The sequence below is a fragment of the Trichomycterus rosablanca genome, chromosome 18, assembly GCF_030014385.1.
Source record: "Trichomycterus rosablanca isolate fTriRos1 chromosome 18, fTriRos1.hap1, whole genome shotgun sequence".
NCBI classification, from domain to species: domain Eukaryota; kingdom Metazoa; phylum Chordata; class Actinopteri; order Siluriformes; family Trichomycteridae; genus Trichomycterus; species Trichomycterus rosablanca.
In genome coordinates this window covers 6,272,062-6,284,418 of record NC_086005.1, presented here as the reverse complement: position 1 = coordinate 6,284,418, position 12,357 = coordinate 6,272,062, and the positions used below count along the sequence as shown (strand labels likewise).

At 34.8% G+C, this 12,357-nt stretch overlaps 1 protein-coding gene across 1 annotated transcript; it reads right to left on the bottom strand.

Annotated features, from left to right (window-relative positions):
• Positions 1-2,203: 2,203 nt before the first annotated feature.
• On the bottom strand, positions 2,204-7,249 carry spp1 (secreted phosphoprotein 1). Its single transcript, XM_063014172.1, has 7 exons — positions 7,146-7,249; positions 5,948-6,018; positions 5,347-5,403; positions 4,958-5,005; positions 4,776-4,850; positions 3,733-3,984; positions 2,204-2,732 (listed from the first exon to the last, which is right to left on the bottom strand). The coding sequence occupies exons 2-7, from the start codon at positions 5,999-6,001 to the stop codon at positions 2,451-2,453; spliced, it is 768 nt and encodes a 255-aa protein (XP_062870242.1). The 5' UTR covers positions 6,002-6,018; positions 7,146-7,249; the 3' UTR covers positions 2,204-2,450.
• Positions 7,250-12,357: the final 5,108 nt, after the last annotated feature.

Below are 12,357 nucleotides of genomic sequence, written 5' to 3'. Positions count from 1 at the left end.
ATTTTTAGTAGCTAGCTACATTAAAGTAGAAAGCAATGATGGTGGTTACGCCTTTGGTTGTACTCAACAAATGCGAGCTGCCCATTCCGTCAATTCGATTGGTGTAGTTCAGTGACGTCTAATTAACGCGCAGTAGCATTAGCTTTCGTGTAGCATTATTAGTATTACGACCCTTTAACTACCTCGTAATTCAGAGGAACCAGTGGTGTACAGGAGAAAAATGTACACAGGACAAAATGTATAGGGTTTTGAACATGTTTATTTAGCACAGGATGCGTTAGAGCCGATTTTTTGAAAACCCTATTCATTTTTCCCATAGGAAATCGTGCTTAGACCCGGGTCTCCAAATATGGGCATAACGAGGACTACAGAATGACGCACGACTTCAGTGGTCTATATCCATCAATATTAATACGACCTGTTACTTTGTTAATTGGGTTCAGTTATACAGATGTTTCAGAACGTTATGTTCAGAAAAAAGGCAATTTATAATTCTTAACAGATTATTTTTATTGGTTTACAAAGCCTCATTAAATGGTACTTCACATCACCCTTTACAACTTGTATCTGTAGGTGAAAAGAAATTATTCTATATAAAAAGATTTAGAAAGTATATGCACATAATATTAGTTGATAATAAACACTAAATGCTTAATACCAACCCTTCTGACACCAACTCTGTTCACAGTTTCAATCATTATACAAAAACAGACATCGGATGCTGAACAATGGCTATCAGACATCTGACTCGATGGAATCCAGTGAATCGAGGGGCATGCCAGACTGGGAGGATAGACATTTATCTTCTGAATCTCAAATGTCTACATCCAGTGAGTTCAGTGGTTCAGATTCTTCAGACTCAGAATCCAGGTCTGCATCATCAGAGGAGGACTTTCTCACCACTGCTAAAGTGGACTTTACCACGCTTAGTGTGACCACACAACAACCACTTACATCTATTGCATGTTTTACTGAACAGCACACATATGGGCCTAGTGAATAAAACTGATGCAATACTTTTAAAAGTAACATACATATTTAGAGATTTAAAGATTTAGTAAGATTTAGAAATGTAGTTTGTGTAAATGTATCACTGTGTAAAAATCACATTTTCCATTAAACATTTGGGCAACAACAGTAAATCTCCAGCTTTGATCCAGTCACACCCACTGTAAGTTATTAGAACATGACATCCTCATATTCTTGTGATTTGGTTTATTACCAGTTATGGCCTGCTAGCTGCTGGCATGTTAGGTTGTTTTTCCATCAATAAATGAAATAATTTAAAAAGCACTTTTGCTTTTGTGTTTACTTTGGTTAAAACTAGTATAATGTTCTTAAATGTAGAAATGTAACAAAAGAAGAAAAGTGGGCAGAGAGCAAATACTTATCACTAGACCAATACCTTAACCACTACTATACTGCTGTGCTACTGCCTAATCTAATATACAGTATTTGATTGTACACACCTATTTGCAATGGTTCTTTGCAAGTCATACATCTGAAAACCATAATCAGGTGTCCACATACTTATAGCTATGGGTAAAATGAAATTATATACAGTTATGAAACTATATACGGCACTTTAAAGTTACTGCATATAGCATACTGTTTTCAAAAAGTTTTGTATTGTGTCACCAGTTAAATAAAGTTGTCAAATTTGTGGTGGTTTTTTCGCACCTTGTTATCGGTAAAGCTAATGAGGTTAGAATCCCAGTGCAAATATTTTAGGGGGCCTAATATTACTCACAGTGCCCCTGTCTGTAAAATACCATTTTAAAACCATTTATAGTACCATAAAGTAATATTTTAAACGAGTATTCACAAATATGTCTTGTAAGTTTAGTACATGTAAGCTAGCAATGAAAGGTTTTGTTAGCCTGCAGAGTGGTGCTATGAGTAAATACATACATGTTTAAAAATTCTACATAGAATTGTCTCAGAAATTTTACATTGTTTACCTTTGTTAGCTAGCTGGTTAACATTAGCAGTACATTTAAATATTAAAGAACGTGGCTTAAAAGTCCTGCTCATGTAGCTTATGTTAGCTAACTGGTTAAATCAGCACAAATATTATGAATTAAGTGTTTATTACTGAACAGCTGTCATGTGAACTCATTTCATATAGAGCACAAAGGTATAAATAAAAACTCTATATCAGCCAAAGGTTTTTCAAATGTTGAAATGAAATAACAACCAAGCATTTTTTGGAAAAAAACGACTTTATTATTAAAGGATAAATCACGATACAGGATAGGATAAAATATATTACATGGACTTAATGTAAATGTGCAAATTGATTTGCTTAGTTTTTAACAGGTAATAAAGAAATGCAGCTGCGGAAATGCATAGTGAACAATAACACTACATTCTGCCAATTATCACATACAGTGAAATAAAATGCTTGGCATAACTCTGGCATTCTTCACTGTCGGCAGCAGTTTTGGAATTTATTTAGCGAGAACTGCTTTGGGGAACTCAGCGCTCTGAGATGCAGAGTCGCTGGAGCTTGAGTTGGCGGGCATGGTTGATGTCTCCTCACTGCTCTCCTCACTGCTCTCCGGACTGTTCTCCTGACTGGAGGCAGAGTCATTGGTGTCATTGGCACTTGTGCTGGTCTTTAAGTCAACTTGTTCTGGTTCAGCTTGTTGGCTACCCATTGTCAGCTGGCTATCGCTCATCTCATCACCATCAGTACCACTGAAAGCACCCATTCCATGGTCAAGCACAGTCTGTGAACAAAAAGAATCCTGTTTCAAATCATATACATAGACATCCTTGTTTTCGGCTATTTTTTCTTTAAGGGGTGATTTATAAATAAGAATTATTATCATTTAAATCTGACAAAAATGATCACGAGCCATCAGATAGTATACGTTTCTGTAGAAGCCATCAGTCAACTGGATTTCCATTTAATTTGAAAGAACATTTACAAAGGTAATGTTAGGGATTTTAAGAAAGTTGTTTAAAGCAAACTGCATCCCAAAAACATAGTTATTCAAATATCACTGATATTTAGTATAATTACTAAAATACCTAAAAATCATTGCCCGCCCCATTGCCCTCCACTATGTCATCCATTATCAAGTGAAACACACCAAACATTACCATTAAAAGCCTGCATACTTTAATTTGTACCCATTGTTAGTAGGATATGCCAAACCCTGTTGCAACTCCAATAAAAGTAAAGCATTTACTAAAGATAAAATTATCGTGAAAGTCAATTAGACTTAAACAATAGTAATATGTAAAGAACTTAAAACTAGAACAATGTTAAACACAGTATACACACTGAAAAAGATTATCATATTTGTTCACACAGGTAAAAATTTGAGAAAAGGTGATTCCTTACATTCTTTACCTATGGAATAACAATCCTTTAGCATGTTGTACTCTTGCAATTTTCAATTTACAACTGTCTTTTTATTTAATTATTATGTCATAAGTTACTTTATATATAACTTGCTTGGCTCAATTCCTTAAATCTAAAAAAATCATGTATTTGGGAAAAAAATAATAAACAAAATTAAACAAAACCAAAAAGGAAGCAAAATGTCTAATTTACTAGCAAATTTATTAGCTTGCATTAAAAGCTTAATAAGCTTTTTTTGTCTTCTGAACTTGTCAGCGTGTCAGCTTTATCGCTCTGTTTCTCTGAAGGTGATACATCATTGAATTTGAACTTAATAATACCTACGTATACATTCGTAAATCTCAGATATTTCTGTTTACCTTGTACAACTTGAGGTCAGACATCTTTTTGTTGGTCACATCCACTTCCTTGTCAGATCCATACTCAAATTTGTAAGCAGAGGGTTCCTTCTCAATGTAGTTATCTTTCTCATAGTAGATGGTTTTCTTGTAGTCGCCGTAGTAACCCATGTTGTCTCCACGGGTATTTTCAGTAATGGGCAGTTGAGTGGTGTCTATCATAGGAGGGATCGTAGTGGTTTCTTCAGATTCATCACTGCTATCGTCTTTGTCCTGAAAAAAAGAACAAAAATATGAGAGTTGGTCGGTTGTTGTCTAGCATTTAATTCTGTGTTTACATGAATGTATGACATGTCAGTTATGTTCATACAGGTTTGTTGTAGCAGCTGCTACTGTGAATGGGAAAGCTTAAACCACAAACCCTCCCCAGACAAGTGTGCCACACAAAATTTTACAACATGCCCTTAAATTCCTGTTCCAGCACGACTGTGCCCCAGTGCACAAAGCAAGGTGCCCTGACTTCAGACCCTCTGAACAGCTGTTGAATAAAGTGACAAACATTAGTGCCCAGCCATACTAATGACTGAATGGGCACAAATTCCCACAGACATACTTAAGCCTTAACTGAGAAGCATTCTCAGAAATTTGTTTTTGGGATGTCCAACAAGCTAATGGTCAGGTGTCCAAATACTTTTAATCAGATATATACATACATACATACATACATATACATTTATACATTCATACATACATACATACATACGTGTGTGTCACACAGATGTATATGTTTAAAGAAATAAACGAAACAAACCATTAAAATAATTGGTGTTATCTGCTGATCATTGCATGTCCAACACAGCATTCTGCTGTATTAAGAACCAAAGTATCTTTATAGCAGTAGATGGTAATTCTGTGGTAACACTTTAATTTTGTAAATAAATAATGGTATCTAACCCCATCTAAAACCATCTAACCCCATTTCTGCATTTTTTTATAGTCTCACACTTAATGCTATGACTATGCATAGTTGTTTACTTTTGTATGCACAGTGAATTGTAACTTACATCATCATCCATTTTGTCATCATCATCATCACTGTCATCATCGTCATCATCAACATCTTCATTAACAATAATTTCCTGTAAATAGAAGATACAATATACGATAATAAATGACATATTCCACATTATTTTGTAGTGTGATAAGAAGGTATTTCATGCATTTAGCAAAGCAAGTCTGTGTTTACCTCAGTTGGGACAACAATCGATTTTGAAGCAACTTGCATGGCCTGAAACTGATCAAAACAGCAGTGAGAAAAGCAGACACTAGTGTTAAACTAAATGGCAAGCAGCAGTTCAAAGGAACTATAAATTCATAAATGCAGTGATAATATGTAAAATATAACAATAATAATCTCAGATTAGTAACTGTTCTGCATTTATTTTGCTGGAAGTTAGTTGAAGTTCTACCTCATAATCAGAGTTTCCATTTAATAGCTACATAATCAAATCTGTGGTTTTAGTTATAATTTTTTTTTTGTCTGAAAAAGTTTAATAATAGTAATTGTTATACTTGTAGTTTTTAAAACAGAATATATTTGTAGTCTTTTATATGGTAAGAAAAAACAATACTCACCTTCTGAGCGACTGGCTTTTCTTCAGAGCTCTCTGAGCTGCTTGACGAACGTTTCACCTGTAAATGAACCACATTAAACAACCATCAGACAAGAGGATTATGGAATGTAAAAACATTAAAACCCTTTTTACTAAACACAACAGGACTAAACTAAACATACATTCATCTTTACTAACCTAGTACTAACCTAGTACTAACTACTAGCTTTCTTTCAACTGGTTCTAACACCACTCAGAAACACATTGCACAAGGCAGTAATATATTATGGACATATCAATGCACGGCTATTCATGTCCTTTTAAACTATACACCATGTATGGCTATGACATGGTTGGGGAATAAACTAATAATTACAGATCACCTTTGTGGACTGGTAGCTGCCATGTTATAAATGACACTCAGCTTGTGGATGTAATTTAACAATGATTGACTTATTATTGTCAGTCATGGTGAATTGGTGAAAAAAGACAAGTTCATCCAATCTGTTTACTTACCCCTGTGTACTTCCCATTTTAGCCATTCATAACATATATATTTTTAATTTTTTTGTTATTATTATTATTTGATACTGGTGTCCAGTAGTAGTTTTTTGTTTACTTACTGGCTTACAGAAGACAACAGCAAAAAGCAGCATGAAAACAATGACAGCCTTCATTTTTTCTCAGGTATGTCCTAGAAAGAAAAAAAGGTTACATTAATATTTTAAAAATACATAATTGTATGTTCCAAATTTAGTGAACTATTATGTTTTGTATGAGTCATTTATGGGTTAAAAGAATAAGAAAATACAAGTTATTTTTCTGTTCATACTTAATGTGACTGTTCACATTCAGCTGCTTCAACCTTATAATGGTCAGACGATAAACAGGCTTAATGTGGCATTGAGGATTGTAGGCTTTTCCACAAACTAAACCATTACTAAAAAAACATATGCATATCGAGCTGACCACTGTGCTTTGGCAGTCTTTCCTGGGGCTTCCCTGCAAACTGCTACCAGCTTTTACCATCAGACAACCCTATGTTTTGATTTAAGCTACAATAACACTGCATAAAATATAATCTAAACGGGTTTAGCAACACATTTTATAATCTATTTCTGGTGTGTAATTCTGAGAGCTGGTGACCACAGGATTATATTTTGGGTTTTAGTTTCTCATTAAATGCTTTAGTATAATTTTCTAGTCCTTTAAATTCTGCTACGGTAATTCTGCCAGCAAAGTACTCTTGTTATTATTATATTGCATTAGTTTTTAACTGGGTGGTTTTGCTGGAATAAATGAATCAGCTGAGTGACAATTAGCGAAGGGTTTATGAGCTACAACCACAACTTCCTTCTCTGTCTGTCACATTTCTGCACTTTGTCATGAAGGTTGCTTCAGCCATTGTTGGCACAGGATTTCTGTATTGGGTTTACTTCAACAGCTGAGGAATTAAAATGACTGAAAAGGGAAATGAATTATATTTTAAGAATTTCTAAATTATACAATAAAAGTTACACTTCATTCACATACAAAGGTGCACCCTTAGAAGTAATACATTTTAGCCACCCTAGTGACAAGTGCATTTTGCTACCTTTCTTTTTAAAAGCAAATTACCCAGGTTAAAAGTGTTTAACAGCAAATTAGCATTGTTGGAATAAGATGGCTCGCATTATGATGAATTTTCAAAAGGCACTTGTGTTACAGTTAGAAAACCAAAAAAGTCTAGAAAAGAAAATAAACTAAATATTAATATACCAGTTTGTGAAGATGCCAGTTTTGGCTGTATTTTTTATGTAAAATACAAAAGAAACTGCTTACCTTCCCCAGCCGCTGTAATTGGAACTCTCTTGGACTGTGAAGATAGCTGGTCAGTCAAAACCTTTAAAGTGTTTTGGATACTGGAGGAGATCTCGTTTGTTTTGGGGACAAACCGGCTTGCCTTTTAAACTCTGTTTTTCATGAATTTAGCCAATCACAGGGCATGTTATGTCATGCCTCTAAGTGCTGATGTCCCACCTTTTCTACTCCCACTTTCCTGTGGCTTCTTTGACCGCTAGTGCAAACATTTAGCACCAGGCATGGCAGGCTAGGAAAAAAAATCCTGGATTGTTTTCAGTGTAACGTAAAATTTTAGGCTCTTTGCAGAATGTCATATTCGTTGGCTGCTGTAAAAGGTTTTGGATTTATGTTGAGAAGAGTGTGTAGAGTGTGTATCTTATATTCATGCACTTCCCTTAATGTTTCCTGATCTTATTTAAAGGCTAAATTTGCCCAAAATGTGAATGTGTGTGTGTTGTCTGAAGACTTATGTGTTTGTGCTGTGAATTGTACAAACCGCAATCCTGACCTGGATAAAGCGGTGATAAAACAGACATTAAATAAAAGAATTAATGTTTAATAAGTTTGTTTTGGGGTTTCTAAGAAATTTACTGGGTCAAAATAAGAAAAATTTACAAATGTTAATTTCCATAATCTTTGTAATCAGCCTTTAATACCCTTGAACCTTTATAAATTATATTTTAATATAATATGTGATTACATTAACTATTCAGATATTATCAGGAAAGGATTTTATGTTTTTTTTAAACCAGCACTAAAAAGTTCAGTTTGTTCTAGACTAATTGTGAGTCATAAAATTAAGCAGGACTCAGACTAAATTTACACCAGACCATGACACATCCTAGACATATGCACATTGGAAATTGTGAAATTCAATATACAATAAATGCTGAATGCTTTGCCTATTTACGTCTTAAAATCCACCCAGGAAGATTCAGTCATATAGTCTTGCCCTACTCTATTTAAAATGTCTTTTATTCTACAGTTTGGAAAAAAAAGTACTGAGATAAGTATTTACAGCATGTTATGTCTAACACACTTTATAACTAACACACTAAATTAGTAGTAACATGTACCTGAGATATTTTGCAGTCACATTTTACATACACTAAGTAAACTAGGGGCAGCATGGTGGTGCAGTAGGTAGCAATAAGGACTTGGGTTTCACTCTCTGGCTGGGCATTGTGTGTGTTTGCATGTTCTCCCTGTGTTTGTGTGGGTTTCCTCCAGATGCTCCGGTTTTCCTCCACAAGACCAAAGACATGCAATCAGGCTAATTGGAGCTACTTGACATTGTCTTAAGTGTGAAACCTCAGCTTGTTTTTACCTGAGGCAGGTAGGCTGATGAAGCATCTATTTCTAAAATATTAAATAATACATATTCAAATCATAAATATTCTTTATTGGTTAAGGTTAAGTGTTTTGAGACACTTAAAATGTGCTTATTTTTTGTAAGAGTATCAAGCCATGTTCAGCACATTGACACATTGCAGCCAAGCTTACAGATAACGTTTGGTTTGTCACCATGGGACACTGATATAACTGTATCAAGTTCTCTGGTGCTACCATTGTCCATGTACAGCAATATAATTTTCATACTTGTGTGTTATTGTTCAGAATGTGCTGTGATTTTATAGCAGATGAGAGAAACCAGACAGCACAGTAGTGCATTCCTGATCTCTAAATTACAGAAAATGGCACTTAGAAACTTCTTATAGTGTTTTTACGGTTTGCAAATTGCCAGCCTGTCACGTGTTCAACCTGAAGGCAATAATGAAGAGTCTGTCTCTGGGTAATAACTGATTTACTATGTGTGCATTTTTCTATCTGGTGTAAGCTGAGCTATAGAACTATAGACTTTATGCATGTTGTTGACTTAAATGCAGCTGCATGAAAAGCAAAGAAAAAACCTTCATCAGACACAGTAATCTTAGGTTGTCATCTAAAATGATTTAGACGCATCAAAACATGTTAACTAAGCTTCTGACTGAGGAGCAAAACAGAGAAGTGTTTTTCTTTACTCTGGTTCATGGCGCAGGCTAGAAGTCTATAGTTTGTGTCTGGGATTTTCAAATGTTAAAATAAGCATCTCGCTGAAACAACCCAACTGCCAAACCGCCCTTGATTCCCAGACGGATTAACAAAACGACACCAGCACACCACCACACCACCACAAGATTACAGAAACTTTCCCATTCTTCCCTGCAATATTTATACAAATAAGCTCGACTTGCAACACAAATCATGTTTACAAAATCTGCAAAGCAAAATTCACCTTTTTGTGACAAGTAATGTAATTTATTACATTTTTAATAATGACTTTCACAAGCATTTACATATGTAAAGGATTTCACTACTTATTTAACAAATGTAAGTTTTTTAAAAACTATTATGACAAAATCTCTTGACTTAAAAATACACATGTTGGTAAAGCCCTGAAAATCTAATCTAATAATAAAAATATACAAGCCAAGAGGATTTAACTGCTTTATACTTGACACTAAATGGGGTTAGATGTTAGCTGCTTTACTGTATCATGTATTACACATAGTCTGGATCATTCTGGATCATTCTGTCTCTCCAGTTATTCATCATATTTGTTTTTCTATTAGTTCTTGCTATTACCAACTTGTAGATTAAATCATTTCTTTAAACAGTTTTTGTAATGACCAGGGCTTGATTATTGCTTACTTATAAAGACAATTCCATTATTAATGCATAAAAAATCTTAACTTAGACCTGTCAGTAAAATAGACAGATTGCCACAATATTTAAAACTGTTAATTACTACTATAGTTAACTTTTTAAAAATAATCTTCTTGAGTTTATCATTAAGCTAAGAGCCTCAAATTAAAAGTGAATAACATTTAGGTAATTCAGAATTCATTAATTTGTAATTGGGAGATTAAATACAGCATATATTTGTCAGTAGAAGTGCTTTTTATAAAGTTAGTGAGGCACCAAAAAAAAAAAAAAAAAACATGCTCCTACTCATTAGTTTGACCATTATGGAAAATAGACCAATGGCTTCAGATAAGCTATCATCCAGCAGGCTAATGTTTATAAAGCTGATGTCACTTTTTTCAACTGTGCTATTAAATTTGACTGAAACCAGCAATCTCTGTGGTCAGTTTATTTGGAAATATAATGTAGGCTTCTGCATAGCCACACATGCTTGTTAAAGTACTGTTGAATTACATTATCAGCTTCTGCACCATAAACCACCACCAATTATGTGTGAGTGTGTGAAAGTATTAATAAATTGTAGGAAACATCAGATCTGGTTTGAGTTACACTGTTTTATACAAGGAAATAATTTGTTCATATTCCGATTGGTAGCCATGGATATGTCACTGCAACCCATGTATTTCAAGACCTTGTAAAATTTAAATATGTAACCCAATTGTACTTACAGAGAAGTCTTGTCATATGGTTTTTATGTAGTCATAAGTGAACACATGAGATTATGAACATGTGCAAAACAAAACATGTCGTGTTTAAACATTTACATGTTAATATTTACATGGATAGACATGAATCTTAAGTGTGAGCTTTTAGTAGACAAATGTCTGGAAAAAACACACAGAAACAGAAAGAATATGCAAAACACCTTACAGGCAATGACCTTTGAGGTTTGAGGTGAGGTTTGAACCCAGATCTTCAAGAGCCTGGTACTATGCAGCACCCATACTACCTGCTTGCTGCCGTGCCCATGTACAGTACGCTGGGACTCTCAGAATTGTTTCACTTTGTTTTGAAATAACCCACCAATAAATATTTAAATTGTTAAAGTCCAGCATGAATAGAGACGCTTTATTTCTCCTTCAGTCAAAATCTGCTGCACCTGGAGTTTAGTTGTATACATGTGAAAGTACAATTGTAAACTACTGCTGGAAACTGCTGCTTTTTCATAGACAGGAAGAAATTCATTTAGTGTAAATCCTCTTTAAGAGAAGTTTACAAAGAACTTCCCTGTGTTGGCTAACACTTTAAGGTCATACACAACGGATCCTGTACTAATGAAAAACATAAAGCAATATTCGAATAACAAAAGTTATAGTTATACTTTGTGTAAGGTCAGGGCAAAAATGATGTGACAGTTTTTAGTGATGTGCTATGACATGTGGATATATGACTTAAATCTCCCAAAATTTTGTTTCTAAAATTAAATAAATTTAAAATAATAATGCAGTAATTTTAGGGAATGTAAGTCCACTTACGAACATGGTTTATAAACTCCTATCCTCCTCCTGATGGTTTATAGTTGATAAAAATGAGCGATAAATGATCTTTTTTCCATTACTTTTTTAATGCTAAATTATTTTTTTTTCTTCTTCTTCTTTCATTTCCTTTATTTACTAGCCTGTAGATTAATCTTAAATGATTTCTTTTAAGCAGTTTCTGTAATGGTCAATTATTTAAAGAATAATTACACTGATCAGGCATAACATTACATAACATAACATTTTATCAGCTCCACTTATCATATAGGAGCACTTTGTAGTTCTACAATTACTGACTGTAGTCCATCTATTTCTCTACATACCTTTTACCCTGTTCTTCAATGGTCAGGACCCCCACAGGGCCACCACTGAGTAGGTATTATTTAGGTGGTGGATCATTCTCAGCACTGCAGTGACACTGACATGGTGGTGGTGTGTTAGTGTGTGTTGTGCTGGTATGAGTGGATCAGACACAGCAGCGTTGCTGGAGTTTTTAAATACCGTGTCCACACACTGTCCACTCTATTAGACACCCCTACCTAGTTGGTCCTCCTTGTAGATGTAAAGTCAGAGACGATCGCTCATCTATTGCTGCCGATTGAGTTGGTCATCTTCTAGACCTTCATCAGTGGTCACAGGACGCTGCCCATGGGGCGCCGTTGGCTGGATATTTTTGGTTGGTGGACTATTCTCAGTCCAGCAGTGACAGTGAGGTGTTTAAAAACTCCATCAGCGCAGCTATGTCTTATCCACTCATACCAGAACAACACACACTAACACACCACCACCATGTCAGTGTGACTGCAGTGCTGAGATCCACCACCTAAATAATACCGACTCTGTGGTGGTCCTGGGAAAGTCCTGATCATTGAAGAACAGCATGAAAGGGGGCTAACAAAGCATGCAGAGAAACAGATGGACTACAGTCAGTATATGTAGAGCTACAAAGTGCTTCTATATGGTAAGTG

Bases quoted from the DNA above. Each gene is read 5' to 3' on its own strand.
- spp1 (XM_063014172.1), bottom strand. From the start codon at position 6,001: ATGAAGGCTGTCATTGTTTTCATGCTGCTTTTTGCTGTTGTCTTCTGT. The intron at 5,006-5,346 runs GTGAGTATTGTT...TGTTTTGATCAG, and splicing joins AAAAGCCAGTCGCTCAGAAG to TTTCAGGCCATGCAAGTTGC. The intron at 4,851-4,957 runs GTAAACACAGAC...TTCTATTTACAG, and splicing joins CGATTGTTGTCCCAACTGAG to GAAATTATTGTTAATGAAGA.